Source organism: Centruroides sculpturatus, unplaced genomic scaffold (assembly GCF_000671375.1).
Source record: "Centruroides sculpturatus isolate CEXI.00-Female unplaced genomic scaffold, Cexi_2.0 scaffold1695, whole genome shotgun sequence".
Classification (NCBI taxonomy): Eukaryota; Metazoa; Arthropoda; class Arachnida; order Scorpiones; family Buthidae; genus Centruroides; species Centruroides sculpturatus.
Genome location: NW_019385847.1, coordinates 92,328 through 117,519, shown reverse-complemented (window position 1 = coordinate 117,519; position 25,192 = coordinate 92,328). Strand labels below are relative to the sequence as shown.

Here is a 25,192-nt window from a genome sequence, read left to right as displayed (position 1 = left end):
TGACCTGGTGGTGAGGGATGGGCCCGACACATCCATACCTGGAAAATTCTGCGGTTTTTCGACCTGTCCGAATTCGATCTCGTGTCCCGCCGAGCGATATGCTACCACCTTATATCCCACCATCTATCATAAATATTACATAAAAAGTTAGCACACTAATCGCGTATTTAAAAGAGATTGTATAAAATCGTAGAAAAAATGAAACTGATAACTCCTTTTTGACAACAAGTATATCTTTGGTTGCAACCAACGAGCTTTTTTTTTTAACTTTTTCCGCCCTGTGGGCACTAAGAGGGCCTCTTTTTGTAAGCCCATTATGGGTTCGGCCAGGCCCACAATGGGGCTGCCGGGTGGTGAGGGACGGGGCCCGACATATCCGGGCGGACCACCCCCCGAAGATTTCCTGGGGATTTTTCGACCCGTTCGGATTCGAGCCCGGGTCCCCCAGAGCGGTGGGCTGCCACCTTGGCCGCTCGGCCATCCGGCCGGCAACCAACGAGCTAGAATATATTACATATTAGCTGTAGTGACGCCATGTTTAAATTAAAGAAAATTGAATACACGACCGCCATTTTCCTTTTAATGAAGGAGGTATGCCATTTCTGTTGTATAAAGGCAACGAGTTAGAATGTTCTAATTCGTGTTAAAGTATGCAAAGGAAAGGAAAAGGATATTTTTATAAAATTAATAATATTAATTTAAAAATATAGGGTAATTTAATAATAAATAGGATTGTAATTAATTGGAGGGCTTACTAGAATAAATAGACTAGATTTTACTAAAAATAGCCTTTAATTAACCTCAAATTTTAGTAGGAATGCATTTCCGGTACAGTACAAAGATCCTCATCAGCGTACATACGTACAGTATTACACTAATATCCATTAATACAATCATAACATAAGTAGTAAACCAAGATTAAAAGATTTTTCTGATATATACGGTGCACAATTTACAAAATATAGCTAATTCATTATAATATACTAAAAACACCAAAAAATTACCGGGCATATAAATTTTTTTATTGATGAGATATTTTATTCGGGTCCGGCAAATTCCTCTTTCTTTCTTTTTTCAAATTTCGAGAGATAATTCCACTATTAATAATAAATTATTGTCAATTATATTATAAACCAAAAAAGGGCGAATTGAATCTATGAACTTACAATAGTTATTAATAATTGGTTTTCCTTTATCATTACATTATGATAATGTGTCAATCCGATCTTTTCACACATCGTTATTAAAATAATAAGTAAGACCTTTAAACGAAACAAAATCATAAAACAATACAGAGCCAACACCTATAAAAATTTTGTTACAATTTCCTTTTACGATTACAAGCATTATATTATTTATAGTAAATGATTCCATTTATAATAACATATTAATAATAATTTTATCCCAGTTTCCGCTTTTGCTAATTAAACAATTTATTTACTATTCATTTGTAATAGTCATTATTATTACAAACATTTGAAGGATGGTTTTTTAAACAGTTGAGTTACTGAATTAATACAGTTGAGATAACAAATGTTGATTTTTTTTTTCTTTCTTTCCACTGACCACCGATACTTAAGTAAATGAGAATTTTTCATCAGGAAAGATGTTTATTATCCATTGATTTAACCTTATAAAACATCTTTCCGAAAGTAAAAATTCTTGTTTACTTAGATCTTAGTAGTCAGTGAGAAAAAAGAAAACAGAGATCAGTGTTTGTTGAGTCACTTAACTATATTACTTGAGTTACTCAATTTTAGTATTTATAAAATATAAAATATTTTTTGAAACAATTTACTTTCACAGTAAATCATTCAAATTAATGAATGACAAGTTATCTGATATCTATGTTTCCCCATTTCTTAATAAATCTTTCTTTTTTTCGTCTTAGTTTTACTTCTTGTATTCTTTTTTCTTCTGCTCTTTGCTTTTCTTTTTGTCTATCTCGAAACACCTTTCTTATAAGTTTTGGTGAAAAAGAAGCTAGATCATCTAATAAACCGTACAAATATACCTCAATATCTGTCAACATTTTTATCCAATCAGTTTCTTCGAAAAATGTTCCGCAAGTACGATGCACTTCTATTATTTTTTCCTGCAAACGTTTATCCTCCATATTTTCCACAGAGTTTTGACTCATAGCAATTAGTTCTTCGTATTTTTTCGATTTTTGGTTTTCTTTTTTCAGACTTTCTTCTAAACAGTTCTTTGTATCATTCAAAGCGTCTAATTTTTCTTTATAAATTTCTTCAGTTTTTTTAAAATTTTCGCATTTATCTTTCAACATCTCTTCGAGCTCTGAATTATGTGTAATTCGTGACAAACATTCACTTTCGTATCTAATTAAAATGTTCTTAATCTTATCTGGGTTTTTAAAGCATTCTAAATCCTCATTTCCTTCTCGAGATGCTAAACAAAGCAATAAATTTCTGTACTTCTCTAATTTCCTTAATTCTCGTTCACGTTTTAGGATCTTGAATTCCATCATTTTCTTGCGATTTGATAAGTTTTGAATTTCATCCAGTAATTCTAATGATTTTTCTTTAACACTAGTTACTAAACTCATAGCTTCTTCACATTCTTTTTTGCCTTCTTCCACTTTGTCTTGTAGTTTTTGCAAATTTTCTTCATAGTCTCTTTCTAAGTTATCCATGATTTCTTCTTTGTCTGCAATTGATTTTCTCAATTTTCTAATTTCTTCACATTGTATTTGTGAAATAAATCCAAGCTTTAGCAATTTCTTGTTTCTTTCGATATAATCGTGATAATTTAAAGTCTTTTTTTCACTTACTACAGCTTTTGATTGTGATACTTTAAGTGAACTATTAACTTTAGCTTTGTTCGTAGCCATATTTCCACTTCTCTGGCTTTGTACTCATCAAACAGTTATCAATAACCCTATCTTGTTTACTTTCAACATAGCAACTACTACTATGGCAACAATTGATTTTTGTTTTATAGTAGTTGTTGATTATTAATTATTATAAAAAGGCAAAGAGCTTAATTTTGATGGTAGAAATGAATTTTAAAAAACTGTAAATGCCAATAACTAATAAAAATTTTTAAGTACGATCCCACTCGAGACATGACCGCTTTTATCTGTCCACCTCCTTGACTTTTAACTACCAAAATTTAATAGTATCAATTTTCTATACATAGAATCTTGCCAAGTACTAAGAAACACACCTGATTTCTATTTGCCGAGTTTTTTTTCTTTATTCCAAACGTTCGAATTTATTTCAATGAAATAAATTCGAACAAATTTGTTCCATTTGGAAGGATGAATGTAAAAGCCTGAAGATGGCCTATCCAAATAGGCTGAAAACGTTTGGAATAAAGAAAAAACTCGGCAAATAGAAATCAGGTGTGTTTCTTAGTATAAGTAACTAATATTGCTGAGAAGGAGAGAGATAATCTTGCCAAATTTCAGAGATTTTAGTTCGTCCAGTCTTGAGATGTAATGCAAAATAGACACCGACACATAAGTACGCACGCATGCAGAATTTTGTATGGTATTTTTTTTTTTTTTACATTTTTAGACTAAGTGTCAAAACGTCAAGAAATGCGAAAATCTAGGAAGTAAAAATTTAACCGATTATCATACTTTCCCTATGTTATGTTCTATAACAGTCCTGAAAGTAACAATTGATTAGTTTTAGATATAAAAGTTGCCGATATAAAAGAAAATTTTTTATTATTATAAAATGACTAATAAATTCTTACATTATCGGCAATTGTTTACGTCACAGAAGTTATAAATTATTTAATAGATCTTCATGCCAGTGGCGTAGCGTGGGTGTCAGCCGCCCGGGGCGGAGGAAAATTTCGCCGCCCCCGTATTTAGGTATCTCAATTTAAAAGACTAAAATTCAGTTTCGTCACAGAATAAGTAATGAAAAATTCCGTGCTAGTGTTGCCACCTTTTTAAAATCGCCGACCCTGACGGCAGGTGAGATTTGTTCGAACAGAAGTTCACGGACACATGCTTATATCATTTTGCAATGAAGAATAATTTGCAGTGCATGCTGGTTCTAAATCAGTTACAGTTAGCGACTAGGGAGACTTGGGTAGGAGTAACGTAAGTAATCTAGATGACTTAGCCCTATTGGATATTGGAGATGTATATGAGTACGAATGAATCGTACAAGCCAAAAAAAAGGTCGACAGGTCGCGCACGATATCCCCGGACAGCGAGTCGGATGGTAACACTATTCCCACTATTCCGTGCTCATCTCAATCGGTCCGAATCGTAGGTGGACGAAAATATGAAATAAAATGGTTCAAATTCTTACAAGATATTATTATTATTTATTGTCAAATTTTGCCCCCTAAAAAGTGCCGCCCGGGGCGGGCCGCCCCTGTCCCACTACGCTACGCTACTGCTTCATGCTAACAAGTAAGCGTAGTAAGAAAAGTCGACTGATATAAGATAATCTTTATTTGTTAAATCCGATCCCATCAATGGTCGTGTGGTTAAAATCACTAATTTAGTTAGCGTCCACAAATGGACTGTCTATGTAAACTTTTCTGGGTTTCCTTCACGTAACTGACATCTAAATATGGTTCAGCTTTCCATCGAAAGTTCTTTCTGGAGGCATTTTCTTTGCATATTGCCCACATATTGTATTGCTATATTAGTATATCTCACCCATCCTTTGATATATCCATATAAATGTACGGGCGGGTGGCCGAATGGTTAACTATATAATTGATTATAACAGAATTGTTATAATCAATTATATAGAAATTTTACTAGCCTTTTTTCTTTGAAACGATTTTGTAATCCTTCTTCATTTACGTCGAATATCATCTATGCTTTTGCATAATTACTAACACTATTCACTTCTTCCAAATTAATCTCCAACAATTACCTTTTACGAGAGATAATAGTTGGACCCATCTTCCCTTCTAATACTGTTTTCTATTTTCGACTCCATCTATCAATACCTCTATTTTGAAGTAGTAAAATATGCCTTCTTTTTTTACTCTTCCATTTTATCACCGAAACTCATGTCGGAGACAAGTCGTGTCATTTGAAAGTTCCCAAACAATATACCTATTGGATGAAACAGTACACTGTCGAAATCAGATCATTGAATATTTTATCGTAAATAGTAAATCGGGTTACTAAGGGCTGTTTCACACTATGACCGACTGATTCGACCCGACCGACTAGTAGTAAATTCATTCACACTAAGTACGATTATATGTCGGTGGCCGACTCATAAGGACCAATCAGAACGCGTGTTATAGATCAATACACTAGCCAATCATGGTAAGTTTTTTAAATTAAACAGAAAACATGGCCGTCATGGAAAGCGATCGTGCATTTAGATATATCGCGTCATTATTAGATTATTAGATCGCGTATCTTCAACGTTTAGTTTCTTGGAAATCTCCGTCCAAAAATTATTTTTTTTTATGTTGTCTTTATAATCGGCTCGCCGAATATCATAAAGCCACGGATATGTTCTGACTTCGTTCATTAAAGCTTCCGAGAAATCTACACTTTCCGCTATTTTCTAACTTCGACGTAAATTGGATAAATCTAAACTCTGATTGGTTATAGCTTCGAAGCTCTCATTGGCTGTAGCTCACCGACTACTCCGACCCGACTACAAATACAGTATTTAACTTTTCAAATCTGTCCGACCGGAATGACTAGTCGGTCGGCAGACTGCTGTTGCCATGGCAACACGACTTGGGGTCGGTCATAGTGTGAAACAGCCCTAAGAGCTTTGTGAATTGCAGATACAATTTGTCGGATTTAACAACATCGCAAGAATACGACGTTGTAACTAACATCACTTTCGTGAATCCAGGCCTTACTTCGGCTGATTTCAAAGATATTTTTAAAAAAATTACAGAAACTTTGGCCATAATGCCGATACAAGTGTATTTAATGTGAATGCTTTTGCTATCAGTCGGGCGAATTATAGGATCGGTCGGGTCGGCCTAGTTGGTTTAGTCAGTCATAGTGTGAAATCGCCTTTACTCTTTACCCTTACTATAAAATAACCCTGTAATATAAAATTTTGCTTAAAATCCTAATTAAAGAAGAGTGATAATNATAATTATAACAATGTCTGAAATGTTAGCAATTTAATACTCCTAAGTACTCAATGAAGACTAAACGTAATTAAAAACAAAAAATTGAATCTAAAATATTTCAGTAGAAGTCATTCTTCTGGTTAAGCCTTAATCCTCTCCCCCGCAGGGAAGTTTCGAAAAATCCTTTTTAGTGTGCGTTTTCATGATGTACCCTAACTGTGTACAAAATTTCACCTCAGGTTCAGCAGTTTGCTCTGGGCAATGATGAATCAATCACTGTCAGTCAGGACAAGTAATTTTATATATTTAGATTGAAAGAAAATAATCCTTTCACTTGACTCAACCTATGAAATAGATACAGAATTTATAAAACTAATTCGTTTATGTTAGTAAATAAAAAATTTTGATATTATTACTTTGAAACTGGCAACACTTGTGTGGCATTACTTGCAAAAATATCAAACAAGATGGCTGGTGATCGAGCAGACAAGAGCGGATTTGTTTTCGATAATTGTAGACGAAATGAAATGCTTAAAGAAGCTGGATACCCGGTTCCTAAATTTAGAAAGACGGGAACGACTATTGCAGGTATAGTTTTTAAGGATGGAGTCATTTTGGGAGCAGATACAAGAGCTACCGAAGGACCTATCGTTGCCGATAAAAATTGCTGTAAAATCCATTATTTGAATCCAAATATATATTGCGGTGGAGCTGGAACGGCAGCAGATTTAGTAATGACCACAAAATTGATTTCTTCTCAGCTCGAATTACTACGTTTGGAAATGGGTAGAACTGTACCAGTCGTGTGTGCAAATACATTGTTGACACGAATGTTGTTTAGATACCAAGGATACCTCGGCGTGGCTTTGGTACTTGGAGGAGTGGATTCGACCGGAGGTAGCATTTACTGCATATATCCTCACGGATCTTCTCAGAGCCTGCCTTATGCTACCATGGGATCGGGTTCTCTTGCCGCCATGACGGTATTCGAGAGCAGATGGAAGCCGAACATGGAATTAGAAGAAGGAAAGAAACTAGTGAAAGATGCCATAGCCGCCGGTATCTTGAATGACTTGGGCTCGGGAGGAATTGTCGACCTGTGTGTCATAACTAAAGAAGGAGCTACGCATCTCCGTCCCTATGAAGTCATCTCGAAGAAGGGAGAAAGGGGAGGAGTGTATAAATATGAACGAGGAGCCACGGCTATTCTCTCCAAGCAAGAAATTCCATTGGAAGTGGAAGAAACTATTGTGGAACTTAGTTAAATTCAGTTTAATTACAATTATTTAGATTTCTTTGGTAATTTCTGTTAAAATGTTTATTTTACAGGTCTCATTTCACAAAAATTAATTTTTAATACTTGTATTTTAAAAGTGTTTAAAGGTTAATAAATTGATCTTTAACTCATCATGCTTATGTAATTTTGTGTAATACAATATTATAATTATTGAATATTTACAAAATATTTGCTGGGAATTTGTTAACTTGATTCTCTTATGTATTAAATGATAGTTAAGTCAATGTAAAGTTATCTTTACACTAAAACATGACACATATTGTTTTAAATATATATTCTAGTTACCAATTCATTCTGTAATGCTGGTTTTGAGTTATATGTATTACATTGATTTATAAGTAACTATTGATCCACAGTATGATAAGTTGAATATGTCTAGAATTACATAAGCATTAAGTTTTAAAGTATGATTTTACATTTTTATTTTACCAATTAATTAATTTGAAACAGATCCCATTTGTTAATAATAGAAGACAAATTCTATACTTTAAATAGTGAAAAAACTTCTTTTTAACCTGCTTATTGAACTCGGAAATATAGTGCATTTCAAATAAATATGTTATTGTAAATGATGAACTAGGAACAGTTGGAAAATAAATTAACCATCAGTGCTCTACAAAACAGGTGCATAGATAAAGCTCAGTATAGTAGGCCTCAAAATGAAACTGATGAAAAAGTTATATATATACTGCAACAAAGTTTACATTTCTTCAGTACACAAAAAATACAATTGGTTTTTTTTTTTTGTGGCGTAGTGAACACTAGTATTGTGTTTTATTCCAAAGACACATAGCAAATTTTCCATCAAATTCCTTTATTAGTTGAGTCGACTCAGCTAATAAAGGAATTTGATGGAAAATTTGCCATGTGTCTTTGGAATAAAACACAATACTAGTGTTTACTACACCACAAATATAAAACGACACGGTTTCAAAAAACAAATCAACAATTGTTTTTATTTTCCCTATTAAACGAGAAGCCTAAAAATACCTAAAATTGAAAAGCCAGTTACAATACTGATAAACATTATCATAAAATCTTGAGTTTGTTTTATTAAACAAAATTTAAATTTTTAAATTCATTTAAATTAATGTTTACTGCAATTTCATATATAACAAAATAGTTACAAATAACCTAGTTAAACTATCCAAAATGTACATCTCATCTTTGCACAGAAACAATGGATTTGATTTATATTTTTATTGTTTCAAGTTTAAATTTTATATACTTTTATAATATGAGGATCATTCAAAAAGAAATGAGCCGGAGGCTGGAATGTGAAAACCGATGACAGAATTGTAATATCATTGCGTGTGTAAGAATGTGTGGTTCTGACAACAGCACAGAAGATCACAGTCTGCTGCTAGAGAGTCACGGGTGCATACCACGTGACTACAAAGCTAGCAGAAGCAAGTGTCAATCGTCCACCGCGGTCAGTCATGTAAACAGTGAAACAATAAAATGGAGGCACCAAAAGAAGAGCAAAGAGGAGATGAGATGTTCGTTTTCTTACAGCAGAAGGAGTAGGGGGAACAGACATTCATCAAAGAATGTACGATGAACACTGCATGTCCCTTGCAAGGGTCAAGTCATGACACAAGTGCTTCAGGGAAGGACGAGTGTCGTTAGCCAATGATGCATGGTCAGGAACACCACACCGCATTACTGATGACATTGTCCAGCTGATTGATGGAGTCATTACCCAGGACCGCCAAGTGACGGTACAAGCCGTTCGGATTGAGCGTCGGAAGTGTTCACACCATCATGAGGGAAAGATTGAACTGGCGCAAAGTGTGTGTTCCATAGTCTTTGACCACAACAGAAAGCATGTCAAATGGCCCACTGTCTTGATCATATGGAATGCTATGCCCAGGAAGGGAATGAGTTCCTGTCAGGAGTGGTGGCAGGAGATGAGTCATGGTGTCATCACTTCGAACCCAAATTGAAATGACAAAGTCTCCAGTGGAAGCATCCAGGGTCACCACCACCAACAAAAAAAATCCAAGGCCATCCACACAAGTGCAGGAAAGGTTATTTTCACGTTCTTCTTTGACCAAAACATCCCCCCTTCTTATCAACTTCCTGCAGCACGGGACAACAGTGAATGCCCAGCATTATTCACAAACCTTGACCACCCTTCGCCAAGCGATCAAATCGAAACAACCAGGGCAGCTCACCCACAGGGTCATTCTACTCCATGACAATGCCAGGCCTCATACGGCCAACACAATCACGGCACTCTCGAAGAAATTCAAGTGGGAGCTCCTCAATCACCCTCCATACAGTCCAGACCTCTCTCCTTGCAATTATGCCATTTTTGGTCCCTGAAAGAAGGCTCTGAGGGGCAAACGATTCACCTCAGACAACGACGTCCAGCAGTACATTCAGAACTGGTTGACAACGCAGCCCTGGGATTTTTACGAGACAGCCATTCACCGCTTTGTGTCACAGTGGGACAAGTGCCTCAACAATCAGTCTTCTGACATACAGGTAAGGGTTTCTGTTCCTAGCCCTCTGGCTTGTTTCTTTTTGAATGATCCTCATAGATTATCAAATCTGCAATGTATGATTATTTGACATTTATATAACAGTTCAAAAATTACATGGAAAAACTAATTTTGAAAATCAACTTCCATTTATTTTGACATTTAAAATTGACATATATAAACATCAACTCATTCTGGGCCAGTTCTTTTATTCCAGAATGTTCTAAATTTATTTAATTATTTATTTATTTAATTTTAATTATAAATTTAATTAAGAGATGGCGCCTAACACCTACCTCTAATGTCAAATTACTTTATTCCAATCATTTAAAGTAGCCATATTATAGCCCGATAATTAGGCGATCGTTTGGTGTTTTTAAAATTGACATTAACATCACAAGGAGTCACATATTAATAAACTTTATAAATCTTATATATCCAGGGTGGCCAAGCTCCTTGATAGTCCGAGCCATTTTTCAAAATTTGAAATTTTTCGCGAGCCGCAATTAAATACGTATTAAAAAGGTATGCAAAAAATTCCAGATAACAAATTATATCCGTAGCAAGAGTGATACAAATTGTTTCCTCCAGAGCACAATGTCAACTGTCTGTTGCAATGAGTTTACAAATTCAAAATCGGTCGATAACGCTACTGTCTATGTTCATTCGCGCAGTTTTCGATGAGTCATATCATTCTTAACTTGGACAGAAATGAAATTTGTTACAATCTTGCACTTAGTCTTTCATATTTGTTGTTAGTAATTTAAAAGTCATTTTGAAACACATACGGAACGATAATAATTTTTAAAAATATAATAACACAAAAATGAAAAGGGAACTCGGATACATTTATAGAGAGCTACAAATAATCCTTTAAAGAGCAGCAGGTTGGCCACCCGTTATATATTAAGATAAAATGTTCCTTAATTCTCTCATTTTCCATTAAGAGTATTCAGAATCTTAAGTTATTTAGACAATTAGATGAAAATATTACTACAATTACTTGTAATAATTTAACTGGTCAATATTCCATCTATTGAGTATATATCATAGCCAAAAATATTCAATTTACATAATCAGAATTCTAATATCAAATAAAACAATTGTATTTTGTTACATTAACTGAAATAGATTAGGATTATAAAAATTAACTATTTAATATAGTTTAAAAATTATTTTAAATTATATTAAAAATTATTTTTAAAACAACTACTGTTACTTGTTTTAAAATAAAAATTGCTTCTTTATATTTTCAGCAGCTTCTTCATACACCTATCAAGAACATATTTGTTCAATTCTTAAGGATGAAACTGAAATAACCCTAAAACCTTTTAAGAGCAAGGCAAGTTTGCCTGTATATACTGTACAGCATTATCAGATTTATTTTGAACAACCATAAACATGCGTTGTTCAAAAATAAATAAAAATACATGTAATTAACTTTCACCTCTAGTCCAGTTTGCAGGACTCTACTGTTTTAATGTCTTGCAAATAATGTTTTTTAAATAGTCAGTTAAATATAAGCTTGAATGCAATAGAAAACAAAATTATAGATTTTTTTGGTAATCATAAGTTGAATCTATAAATTTTAATTATTATAAATGAAAACTATTTTTACAATCAAATTTGTATTAAATTCTTCATAATGAGGTATGTTACCATCTATTTTGAAAAAAATTTAGATCCAATTTCATAACTTTTATAACAACTTTCACATCTTACTTTTTCAAGCAAAAGAAAACATTTCAGTGCAATATTGTAATTTTAACAATCTTCAGAAAAACTTGTTAAATAATGAAAAAAAATTAGTTAAAATGCAATTTACAACAGAATAGTAGTTGAATTTATTCATAAAGATGTTTTTAAATGACTTGTTATAAATATGCAAATATTTAATAAGTTCTGAGAATCAATATTTTTTTAAAGAAAAGAAGACTATCAATAATACACATGTACAACTTAAATCATTTATAGTTTATTTAAAAAATGGCTACAAGAAATTTTAATTTATATTTAGAAAAAATATCCAATCAAATCAAGCATGCAGGGAGGCAATTTGGTCATACTGAGTCTGTACAATAGTTTGTAAACTATTCTCAATTTGTCCTAGATTGTTATGCCATCTCATGAGTATCTCTCTCAATAACTGCCATTGTGGTTTTCCAAAAGTTCTGTGCATTGTTGAATTTACAATGACTTGCTTGTGAACTTGATCCATTTTTGCTTGCACCATTTTTGTTCGGAGTACTGAAAATAAAGAATTAGGATGTTATACATTTAATTTAACTTAATTTAGAGATAATAATAAAACCTAACTTACCATCGATTATGAAACTTTCAACTTCTTCTGATTTTAACTGCAATTCTGTCTTAATAATTTCAAATGGAATTTCTCTTCTTGTTTCAGCCATTTGCATAAAAGTTAAAAGCCTCATTTTATGCAGACTTTGTTGATGAGACAAACCTAATAAAATTATAATTACAGTATTAATATAGTTAAGAGATGGCACCTAACGTCTACCTCTAGTGACAATTTATTTAATACCAATCATTTAATTACCCATATTATAGCCCAATATTTAGGCGATCGTTTGGTGATTTAGTACATAATTGTCGGGCCTTGAGATGTTATTGTTTGTCATATTTTAATAAAATTTCAAGTTTTCTAAAAAAATGACAGGAAAATATTTAATTTTGTGCTATTTGCTTAAGTTTCTCTTATCTAGATGTTTGTGAGTAATTTGTCAAGAAAGGTTAACGACTAAAGGCTGGTTAGTAATTTATTGCCATTTACAAATTTCTTTTCCTCTAAGTAGAAGCCTGTGTGGTCCCGTTTTAAGAAAAATGTGGAGTTGGCGCTTGTGGAGTACGATTTTTGTTTAGCAGTAAATATTTCTGTGTACTATTTTACTCTTGTTTTTTAGAAATATAATTGTGCATTATCAAAAACTTGTAATTTGTAATCTTAATTTTAGTAAAATAAAACACATCATAGCAAGCTATTGATCAGTATGCTTTTACAAAACGTGAAGAATTACTATTCTATCACAATATATCAACAATATGATAGGATAGTTGAAACACAAAATTTTGAAAAAATACTAGAAAATGGGACTTAATTTTAAGGCTTGATTCATTCTAAATATTTTTACCATTTTCATTTATTTCTGACAAATATCACCGTAATAAAGTAAAAAATAAAAATAAACATATTGAACAAATNTTTATGCAGACTTTGTTGATGAGACAAACCTAATAAAATTATAATTACAGTATTATATTATATTATAAAATGAAATAAAATATTAAAATACAAAACTTACCTAAAGAATGAATGAAATCAGTATTTGCTTCATAAAATTGTAAATATGAAGATAATTTTTCGGAAACAAATATTGTAAGCAGGTCATGAATTAATTCTCCTTCTAAAAATCGTACAGGTTTTAATGTAAGCAAATGATCCATTAAAAATGTGCTGGGATCACAAAGGCAGGCAACTATACATCTATAAAATATTTTTGTTGTTAGAATAAAATTAAAATATTTATTAAGAATATTTGGTATTAAAATTTTTTACTTATGTGCATCTTCTCTTGCTTGTGAAGCATTATCTTCAGTATATGTACCCAGCAACTCAATCATTACTTTAGAAGCTAATTCACTGAAACAATAGAAAAGTATTAAATTTAAATTGCAAATTTACAATTGTCATAAATTTTAAGTTACCTGTGATTGCTTTCAGCAAGAGCACTATGCAGGAGTCTCAGTAATTTCTGAAGCTTTTCAGTACTGATATTTTTTGCCCTAGTCCAAGATTTCAACTAGAAAAAATTTTTACTTTTTAAAAAAATATTTTAAACTATGAACATGTTTAACAATAACATCAAGTAGTGGGTGAAAATAAAGCTAAAAATTTAGCTATTTTTCTGAAATTGCCTTTTCTCTAATTCTTAAGCCATACATTTAAGGAGGACAGAGAAAATGGAAGAAACAGACAATCAATTTTTATCAACAAAAATGAACTTTTTACATAAGTATCTGCTAACAGAGACCTGAAATTTAATGTGCATGTTTAAAACAAGAAACATGCAACTTACACATCTGAACATTACAAAACAGATTCCTTCCCCCCTATACTTTTGAAATTCTTAAAAATTAGATGCTGTAATGATAAAACCACAGGAAAAAACTTTTTGTACTATTATACTGTTATATTTTCTTTACAAACAGGGTTTTGTCCAACATAAAAAATCATTTTTTAAACAGTATTTAACCCTAAAACCTTTTAAGAGCAAGGCAAGTTTGCCTGTATATACTGTACAGCATTATCAGATTTATTTTGAACAACCATAAACATGCGTTGTTAAAAATAAATAAAAATACATGTAATTAACTTTCACCTCTAGTCCAGTTTGCAGGACTCTACTGTTTTAATGTCTTGCAAATAATGTTTTTTAAATAGTCAGTTAAATATAAGCTTGAATGCAATAGAAAACAAAATTATAGATTTTTTTGGTAATCATAAGTTGAATCTATAAATTTTAATTATTATAAATGAAAACTATTTTTACAATCAAATTTGTATTAAATTCTTCATAATGAGGTATGTTACCATCTATTTTGAAAAAAATTTAGATCCAATTTCATAACTTTTATAACAACTTTCACATCTTACTTTTTCAAGCAAAAGAAAACATTTCAGTGCAATATTGTAATTTTAACAATCTTCAGAAAAACTTGTTAAATAATGAAAAAAATTAGTTAAAATGCAATTTACAACAGAATAGTAGTTGAATTTATTGATAAAGATGTTTTTAAATGACTTGTTATAAATATGCAAATATTTAATAAGTTCTGAGAATCAATATTTTTTTAAAGAAAAGAAGACTATCAATAATACACATNGGACCCGAAAGTGAACGGACGTGTTATTTTATGGTCTCCAATTTTCTTTGTCTTGTTCAACCTACACTCGACCTTATGACTACGACTGCAAAATAATACGACATATATATATATATATATACAAACATTAAATCAAGTTTATACTGTATATATATATATATACAGTATAAACTTGATTTAATGTTTGTTGTATTACTGATTCCATATTATTGTTGATTTAATGTATTTTTTCATCAGCCTTTCAAATCTTCCAAACCACAATCTTAATGTTATCAAATCTGGCATCTTTCAATTCTGCATATTTTCAGGATTTAACACACTTAATCACTAGATGAATTTTCAAAAAAAGAAATATACTATATTCATTGTTTGTATAGTCAGTTGAGTTATAAAATTTCTAAGAATTATTATTGAGATCATTTTGTCATCTTGCAATGGTGAAAGAATGTCATATTTTAGAGTGCTGGAACCTTGGCAACCTACTGGACTTGCAGATTGGCACAGCAAGCAGAGTAAAGTAATATCACATCAGTTTTCAAAGTTCACTATAGATTCTGCAGTCTAGATAAATATGAAGACACAAAAATCTCAACAGAAAAACAGAAATCCTTAATTACTTTCAAAAGACAGACTAACAGTTCATTATCTTTGTTTAAAATATCTGCAGGTATCAATCATTGTAATTATATTGTAAAAAGTAAAGACTTTCATAGCTTTTATAATGGTAATGTGTGTATTTTATTTCACCTTAACTATCAACTTTCAAAAACACATTCAACCTTTAAATTCAAATCAAATATTTGCACTTAATATAGAAATATAACAATATTGTCATTTTAAAAAAAATAATTTAAATTTCTACCTTATCTATATCTGTAAAAACTTGATGTATAGTGTCTGTCTGTTTGGCAATTTTGATAATATTATAATAGACATCATAACGTAATGATGACTGCTCTGGTAAACCTTCATACAGATTTTGTAACCTGAAAAAAAAAAAAAATACTTATTTATATTTAAAAAATTTAAATGAAAATAGAAATAAGTTATTTTTATAATTTTTCCTTTTTTCTAATATAATTTTATTATGTTATTTTTATAATACTGCTGTTTTATGGTGGTCAGTTATACATACAAGCTCTAATTACCCATGATGATAAAATTACACATATAAATATTAAAACATAAAAGAAAGCAAATGAAAGAAAATGCAAATTGATAATGTGGCAATTAAATACAGTGAAGTAAAGTTAATTTCATGAGACTATTGTTTCTTGAATTTTATCAGTCAGATTAACTGACTAATAAATTTCAATCAATTTATTTATTGAATAGATGCTGATAATATCCTTCTTTATCTAAACATTTTATTTTTAAATCTTTGAACAGTCAGATATCTTGCCTAAATCACATCATTCATGTTTGAGATCTCTTGGCTCATAAGTCATACTTGGGCTACTAATGTGTTATAGTATACAGTGCATAAAAAATGATGCCTTGGCCATCTGGAATTAAATTCATTTAATCACTACCTGATTGAATTTTGCACCTTTCACAAAATTTTTTGAATATTAATATCAATAATTATTAATTTAATGGTAGCACATTGTATCATTTAATAACTTTTTTTTATTTATAATATTCTTATATTTTTATTAAATAATCTATTGACTTTTACATTGTTGTTGATTAATGCCAGTGTAAATACAGGTAACCCCCCNGGACCCGAAAGTGAACGGACGTGTTATTTTATGGTCTCCAATTTTCTTTGTCTTGTTCAACCTACACTCGACCTTATGACTACGACTGCAAAATAATACGACATATATATATATATATATACAAACATTAAATCAAGTTTATACTGTATATATATATATATACAGTATAAACTTGATTTAATGTTTGTTGTATTACTGATTCCATATTATTGTTGATTTAATGTATTTTTTCATCAGCCTTTCAAATCTTCCAAACCACAATCTTAATGTTATCAAATCTGGCATCTTTCAATTCTGCATATTTTCAGGATTTAACACACTTAATCACTAGATGAATTTTCAAAAAAAGAAATATACTATATTCATTGTTTGTATAGTCAGTTGAGTTATAAAATTTCTAAGAATTATTATTGAGATCATTTTGTCATCTTGCAATGGTGAAAGAATGTCATATTTTAGAGTGCTGGAACCTTGGCAACCTACTGGACTTGCAGATTGGCACAGCAAGCAGAGTAAAGTAATATCACATCAGTTTTCAAAGTTCACTATAGATTCTGCAGTCTAGATAAATATGAAGACACAAAAATCTCAACAGAAAAACAGAAATCCTTAATTACTTTCAAAAGACAGACTAACAGTTCATTATCTTTGTTTAAAATATCTGCAGGTATCAATCATTGTAATTATATTGTAAAAAGTAAAGACTTTCATAGCTTTTATAATGGTAATGTGTGTATTTTATTTCACCTTAACTATCAACTTTCAAAAACACATTCAACCTTTAAATTCAAATCAAATATTTGCACTTAATATAGAAATATAACAATATTGTCATTTTTAAAAAAATAATTTAAATTTCTACCTTATCTATATCTGTAAAAACTTGATGTATAGTGTCTGTCTGTTTGGCAATTTTGATAATATTATAATAGACATCATAACGTAATGATGACTGCTCTGGTAAACCTTCATACAGATTTTGTAACCTGAAAAAAAAAAAAATACTTATTTATATTTAAAAAATTTAAATGAAAATAGAAATAAGTTATTTTTATAATTTTTCCTTTTTTCTAATATAATTTTATTATGTTATTTTTATAATACTGCTGTTTTATGGTGGTCAGTTATACATACAAGCTCTAATTACCCATGATGATAAAATTACACATATAAATATTAAAACATAAAAGAAAGCAAATGAAAGAAAATGCAAATTGATAATGTGGCAATTAAATACAGTGAAGTAAAGTTAATTTCATGAGACTATTGTTTCTTGAATTTTATCAGTCAGATTAACTGACTAATAAATTTCAATCAATTTATTTATTGAATAGATGCTGATAATATCCTTCTTTATCTAAACATTTTATTTTTAAATCTTTGAACAGTCAGATATCTTGCCTAAATCACATCATTCATGTTTGAGATCTCTTGGCTCATAAGTCATACTTGGGCTACTAATGTGTTATAGTATACAGTGCATAAAAAATGATGCCTTGGCCATCTGGAATTAAATTCATTTAATCACTACCTGATTGAATTTTGCACCTTTCACAAAATTTTTTGAATATTAATATCAATAATTATTAATTTAATGGTAGCACATTGTATCATTTAATAACTTTTTTTTATTTATAATATTCTTATATTTTTATTAAATAATCTATTGACTTTTACATTGTTGTTGATTAATGCCAGTGTAAATACAGGTAACCCCCCGCATAACACAGGAGTTACGTTCCAAAAAATTGCCGTGTTATGCAAATCCATGTTACACGAAACAAAGAACTAGTGTGAAAAGAGGGGTTAGGTTCCAAAAATTAAAAAAACATGTTGTTAAACCCTTATTTAAATCGGATTTATTATTCATTTTTTCATAGGTAAAAATACTTACTTATTATTTAAGTAAATATTTTACCAGAGGATTATTCATTTTATATGATGATTTCAGCATGAGCATCATCAACTGGTAACAGTTTGTGGGTGCGTTCGTTAATAGCTGTCGCTCTGCAACAGGAGTGCGCTGCTGTTTGTAGGCATTTAGGAACGACAGTGAAAGAAAGATGGCGGCACCCGCACTATCGATAGTATCGTGTCGCGGAATCTATAATTCTAAAATGAGCTTTTAGAGGCAAAAGAAGGGTCACAATTGTAAAATTTAATCATTAAATGAATTATTTGTTGAAAGAGCATTCAAAGTAGCCACGAAAACAATTAGAATGCTCGCGCAGAGTTACACAGACGTATAAAAGAACGCACCCTTTATTACATTTTATGTTGTATGAGTGTTTTACTCAATTCCCGAACTGTGTTAGAGTGAACCCATGCTATAAAAGCACTATGTTATATGGGGATGTTCCCAATTCTCGAACTGTGTTAGAGTGAATCCGTGCTATAGAAGTGCCATGTTATACGGGGGTTACCTGTAGTTTTTTTTAGCAAATTTTTTTTATTTGCCAAAAAAAGTCAGATCTGTTCTTCTGATGGTAGAATTTGGTTTCTGGGATGTTTCATAATAGAACTAAACTTTTATATACTTTCTCTGATGTGACATATTATGCTGGGCAGTCTACTGCACATAAGATGTTTTTAATTTGACTCTGTACTGGAGTGGTGTGTATAGCTTTTATTAATTTCATTTTTATTGATATTGACAAAAAAAAAGACAAGTTACAAATTGTTACTCATGATATTGGTATCCAATTCATATACAGTATTTCTTTCTATAAAACAAACCCTTTGAGTACAATTTTCTGATTGACTTAGATATAATTTAAATGCAATTTGCAAAAATCACTACAAAAAGTAATCAAAAATTTATTTATGCTGACTGATTCCCAGATATCTGTCAATACAAAAGTTAAAAAAATTTTTCTAACTAACAGAAGTAATTTTAAAAAGAAAGAAAAATGTAATTGAATGTAACTAATTTTCATAATCACATACATAAAAATTCTATATATTCTTGTACAAGAACTACAGTAGAAATTTGAAAAATTGTTAAAGACAGAATCATAAAGGGCTTTAAGAAATGCTGTATTACAAGTAACTTGGACAGAACAGAGGATGACAGTGCATGAGGAGTTGAGGAGGTGGAAAACAATGATGGCAATGAAATGGGTAATAGGAATGATGATAATGAATGATAAAGTATTGTTTCAATGATTTTCCAAATTTCTTTAATAAAAATTGCCAATTTTTTGTATGCAAATAAAATTAATAATAAAATGTCAATTTATATTCATGTTCTAATTTTCTTCACAAAGTAAGGATTCTAAAATTAAGAATTGACTTATATTCAAGCCAATACAATAATTAGAATATTAATTTTCAATTTATTTATTACTTGGTTTTCTTGATCATTTGAATTTAAAACAAAAATGTACACTGCATTATACAGGGTGCATAGGAAAGTCCCTTTAACTGGAAAATTCTTGCAAATGGAGAGAGCTACAACTATGCAAGTGAGGTAACAGTATAGTAAAGTGACTACGTCCGATCTAATGCAAACAACAGCAGCGCCCCTAGTGGCAAAATTTGGAAGATAGGCAGTGCAAATCAAAAACAAAATCAGATAGAGCAAACTTTCCAATTAGAGTTTTAGAGCATCAATTAATTAGTACGAAACGACATGTGGTTCACACAGATAAGATAAATTGTCACCTGTATACCCAAAAACGTCCAAAAGTGATGCACGCCATTTTGTGTAAACATTTGAAAGGAATAGCCATAGGTATGAAGAAATAAACACAATTTATTGCATAAAATATGTACTTACGTCCATACAGTTTGATAACATCACATAAAAAACAACAGAAAGGTAAACTGTCACATAGTGATAACAAGTTAATGTCGAGTATGTTCAAAAAGTTTGCCATTGCTCACAATACATGCCATTGTTATCAAACTGTAAAGAGCAGTGGTGAAAACAAAAAACATGATTTTGCTTGAGGTAAAGTGGGAATTTACAAATAAATAAATAAAAACAAGGCATATGTGTAATGGATTTGGCAAGACAGTATGAGCATCCTACATCGATGATATGCACGATACTGAAACAAAAAGCCTCTATAAAGGGTATAACAACAGCCAAGGGAGTAATGATAATATCAAAGCTATGCACTTCAGTCCACGAGAAAATGGAAAATTACTTATTCTGTAAATAATGGAGAAGCAGCTCACTAGAGACACCTTGACCAAGGCTATCATCTGCAAAAAAGTTTGTGCAGAGTCATTTGTGCAAAAAAGGCACAAATGCCTTTCTCAGATTTGATACAAGAGAATAGCTCTTCAGCAGAAGAGGAGTTTAAAGCCAGCCACAGCTGGATCAAAAATTTCAAAAAAAAAAAAAAAAAAAAGATCAGCATTCAACATGTCGTTAGGCATGATGAGGCAACATGCCTAACGACATGTTGCCTCAAATGTTTTTCGGCTGCCTTGCTGTCCAGTTCAGACAGCAAGGCAGCCGAAAAACATTTGACTTTGTCAAAACGTTTGCGGAGACCATAGAAACTTAAGGATTCATCCCCAGCAAGTATTTAACTGCGACAAAACTGGACTGTTTTGGACAAAGATGCTCAGGAGAACTTAAACCACAGCAGATAAAAAGAAGATGCCAGGCCACAAACCAATGAAGGACAGGTTAAGGGCTGTTTCACACTATGACTGACTGGCCCGACTCCAAGTCGTGTTGCCATGGCAACAGCAATCTGCCGACCGACTAGTCGTTCCAGTCGGACAGATTTGAAAAGTTAAATATTTGTAGTCGGGTCGGAGTAGTCGGTGAGCTACAGCCAATGAGAGCTTCGAAGCTATAACCAATCAGAGTTTAGATTTATCCAATCTACATCAAAGTTAGAAAATAGCAGAAAATATAGATTTCTCGGAAGCTTTAATGAACGAAGTCAGAACATATCCGTGGCTTTATGATATTCGGCGAGCCGATTATAAAGACAACATAAAAAAAAATAATTCTTGGACGGAGATTTCCAAGAAACTAAACGTTGAAGATACGCAATTGACTAATCTAATAATGATGCGATATATCTAAATGCATGATTGTTTTCCACGAAGCCATGTTTTCTGTTTAATTTTAAAAACTTACCATGATTGGCTAGTGTATTGATCTATAACACACGTTCTGATTGGTCCTTATGAGTTGGCCACCGACATATAATCGTACTTAGTGTGAATGCTTTTACTACTAGTCGGTCCGATTATAAAATCGGTTGGGTCGGACCAGTCGGTCATAGTGTGAAACAGCCCTAACTCTTGCACCAAGTGCAAATGCGAGTGGCAACTGAAAGATAAAGCCACTTCTCGTATACCACTCTGAAAACCCAAGAGCTTTTAAGTCACACAAAATACTGAAGTAAAAACTGCACATCACGTGGAGGGCTAACCCAAAAGTATGGGTGATGAAATAGTTCTTTGTCGACTGAATAAATTTGGTGTTTAGTTCTGCCATAAAAAATATCTGGACAACAATGATCTACTGCGTGAACTGTTCTTGTTCTCAATAATGCACCAACCCACCCAACAAACCTCGAAGATGACATCCTTAAGGAGTTTAGTTTCATCAAGGTTCTCTACCTTCATCCTAACACCACTCCTATCCTACAGCCAATGGACCAACAGGTGATCTCCAATTTCAAGAAACTGTATATCAGGCACCTTTTCAAATGATGCTTTGAGGTTATGGAAAATACCAGCATCACCCTTCAACAGTGCTGGAAGGATCATTTTAACATTGTGATATGTCTCAAAATTATTGACATGGCCTGGCAGAGTGTTATGAAGCGGACAATGACCTCTGTCTGGAAGAAACTATGGCCAGATGCTGTGGCTGAAAGAGATTTTGAAGGGTTTGAACCCAAAGAGGAAGAGGAAGTGATGGAGGAGATTATGTACCTCATATTGGAGATTGTATCAGAAAGTCCATGGGTCTGGAGACAAATGAGGGAAATGTAAACAACCTTGTAGATCAGCATTTGGAAGAACTCACAACTGAAGAGTTGGCAATGTTACAGAAAGACCAAATAAGCAAGGTTATACAGGAAATTGATACCATGCAGTGGAGCAGAGTTGAACGAGGTTATCGCTAAAGGTGAAATTAAAGAACTCATGGGTAATGTGGAAAAAATTTACAGAATTTGTTGAGAGAAAACACCCGGATGACTGAGTGGTCAAGGTGGCAGCCTACTGCTCTGGGGAACCTGGGATCAAATTGGACAGGTTGAAACATCCCCAGAAATTTTGAGGGATGACCTGACTGGATATGTTGGCCCCTGACCCTCACCACCCAGCCACCCCATTGTGGGTCTGGCTGAACCCATAATGGGCTTGCTATAAGAGCCCTCTTAGTACTCACAAGAAAATATCCAGTAAAAATTGCCACTGGTTGTGTTATGGCTGTAGTTAATTACACTTGCCTTACACATTTTAAAAGGGAGGAAGAAACAAGCCTCCTTGGACAGGTTTATGTTGAAATGGCCAGCTGATAAAAGTGAAGACAAAGTGCCCAAAAATGTCAAAATTTAGTGATGACAAAAATTAATTTAAGTGTTAGGTGATAGTAAAGTTAAAAAAAAAAATAGTTAAAACAACTCAAAACCAGATATTGGTATCAAATAATTCAAACCTTTACTAATCAGCATAAATTTTTAGTGTATTATTGGATTTTTAAATAACTATTGTTGGGTTCTTTCTTATATGTTAATCTATAGCAAAGAAATTTATTTATCAAACTTGGTATATAGAGTTCTCTGCTCTTTTTTTGGAGACTAAGATGAAAATTACACTAAAATTCTAATAATTTCAGTCTTTCCAGTACATCCTAAGTGGTACTAAAATTGTTTTTCAGTTTTGGTACCACTTAGAATGGACTGGAATGAAAGCCTAAGTAATAGAGTTTAATAGAATTTTTCATCTTATATTCCAAAAGGTGCAGAGATTTGCATGTGTTAATCAGTGGCAAATGGTCTGCTGTATTATTGGACTATAATAAGACTAATTTAATAATTAGATATGAAGTGATTTGACTAGATGGAGGTCCAGATAGCATAACTGCAAAATAAGCAGGAATTATGGATTTAAGTCCTGCTCCGGACTAATCCAGAACATTTTAAATTAAAACATTAAAATTAATTTATTACAGTTATTAAGATTATCATGAAATGGCAGCTTAATTGCCTCTTCCAGTCAAATTACTTTATATCTAATTATTAAATTAGTCTTGTTATAGTCTGATAATATGGCAGATCATTTGTCATTAATTGAAAATTAGGTTTGTGGATTTATTGTTTATATGTTATTCTTTACCATTTTTGATACAGNATTAATTTTTGGTGTCGTAGACTATGCTACTGTTGTTGTTCCTCTCTCTCTCCGCCAGTTGGCTGACTCATCTGAACTTCGTAGTTTAGTACAGTTTATTTCTTTACAATTTGTTTTTTCTCTCTTTTTTTTTATTGTTTGTAAACTACATTCCTTGTTTATTCACCCATTTTTGCTTCTAAGAAACCCACAAATACCAAAATAGGGGTAAGTTTTAGGAAAATAAGGGTTATTTTTAGGGGCCTGGAACAAATCGGAAATATTCCCATTAATTTTAATAAAAAAAATTAATTTGAGACAAGAGTTTTTGAGTTATAAGCTCAGTCTTGGAACGAATTAAACTCATATTTCAAGGCATTACTGTATTACAAAAAGTGGTTTACACATACCAGCTAGTCACTCTTCAACCTGGAAGAAAGTTATCAATATACTTGACAATTTTCACTTAATTGTAACTTCTGATATACTGCTACAAATCAGTTTACAAACCAGGAAACTGAGTATACAGTAACCATTATCTGATATACCAATAAAAACTATCTGATAATACAAATACAACTATTTTTGGACTACTACTTACTATAAGATGTCTGAAACTCAATAACACAAGTTATGAAGTTTTGTGAATTTCTCTTTATAGTTCTATTTCAGAGCTACTATGGGACACTGATCATTCAAGAGTCTTTTGTGGTGTGTTAGATTTTATGATAAAGTATGAGATTAGAGCGAGACAAGTTAGCTCCAATACACTGTTCTAGTGGAGAAGAACCACAAAAGAAAAAATGATGCTTCATGTGTTCTATGAACAACTTGAATGCAAAAACAACATTTTGATGTATACAACAATACTGTATCCAGTCAACATTCGATAAAGACTTCTACGTCAAACATGTAAAAATAAGTTGAAATAAAATATGTTGGCATAATATAATTTAAAGGATTAATAAAAAACATGTTTTGTACTAATAATATAGTTCAAATAATAATAACATAAAAAAAAATGTATATAACTCCAAAGAATAAATGCTGCACTCACCTTATCTGTTTGTGTTTTAAAAATGCTTAGCCGTACAAGGGTAAATTATGTTAAAATAACAAAATAAATTTTCAAATATGGATAATAATATCTATTTGTTACAAAACACTAACTTACACTCTTTGACAGACCATAGCCATTTTTGTTGTAGGTGCTTTTGTTAGTTTTTCACAAAAGTAAGGAACTAATGCAGTCAAAAGGTCTCCACTATCATAAGGAATGACAAAGAGCAATGAAACAATGCCATTTAACACTCTTTCAGTATCACCTTAAAATAGACAAAAATTAATTAATATTTAATTTTCATTTGTTATTTATCACAATATTTATCTGTGAATTTAATTCTTTAAAAAAATTATCA

The 25,192-nt window shown here is 31.7% G+C and overlaps 3 protein-coding genes across 7 annotated transcripts; 1 reads left to right on the top strand and 2 right to left on the bottom strand.

Moving 5' to 3' along the window:
• Positions 1-465: 465 nt before the first annotated feature.
• On the bottom strand, positions 466-3,502 carry LOC111642492 (ELKS/Rab6-interacting/CAST family member 1-like). 5 transcript variants are annotated; one of them, XR_002759557.1, is made up of 3 exons: positions 1,799-3,502; positions 1,167-1,262; positions 466-1,097 (listed from the first exon to the last, which is right to left on the bottom strand). XR_002759557.1 is itself a non-coding variant. In XM_023388847.1 (3 exons), the coding sequence occupies exon 2, from the start codon at positions 2,849-2,851 to the stop codon at positions 1,835-1,837; it is 1,017 nt and encodes a 338-aa protein (XP_023244615.1). In that variant the 5' UTR covers positions 2,852-3,122; positions 3,187-3,502; the 3' UTR covers positions 466-1,262; positions 1,799-1,834. The 5 variants fall into 5 exon arrangements, 3 of the variants coding, with proteins under 3 accessions (XP_023244615.1, XP_023244614.1, XP_023244616.1); XR_002759558.1 differs by having other exon boundaries at positions 466-1,262; positions 1,799-1,940; positions 2,015-3,502; XM_023388847.1 differs by having other exon boundaries at positions 466-1,262; positions 1,799-3,122; positions 3,187-3,502.
• A 2,977-nt stretch (positions 3,503-6,479) lies between these two features.
• Positions 6,480-7,459, top strand: LOC111642491 (proteasome subunit beta type-7-like). The gene has a single exon (XM_023388845.1). It carries the CDS (start codon positions 6,519-6,521, stop codon positions 7,314-7,316), a length of 798 nt encoding a protein of 265 aa, XP_023244613.1. The 5' UTR covers positions 6,480-6,518; the 3' UTR covers positions 7,317-7,459.
• A 4,338-nt stretch (positions 7,460-11,797) lies between these two features.
• On the bottom strand, positions 11,798-25,118 carry LOC111642482 (eukaryotic translation initiation factor 3 subunit M-like). The gene is made up of 7 exons (XM_023388835.1): positions 24,949-25,118; positions 17,323-17,446; positions 13,561-13,655; positions 13,412-13,495; positions 13,158-13,339; positions 12,155-12,298; positions 11,798-12,081 (listed from the first exon to the last, which is right to left on the bottom strand). The coding sequence occupies exons 1-7, from the start codon at positions 24,969-24,971 to the stop codon at positions 11,870-11,872; spliced, it is 864 nt and encodes a 287-aa protein (XP_023244603.1). The 5' UTR covers positions 24,972-25,118; the 3' UTR covers positions 11,798-11,869.
• Between the last annotated feature and the right edge of the window lie 74 nt (positions 25,119-25,192).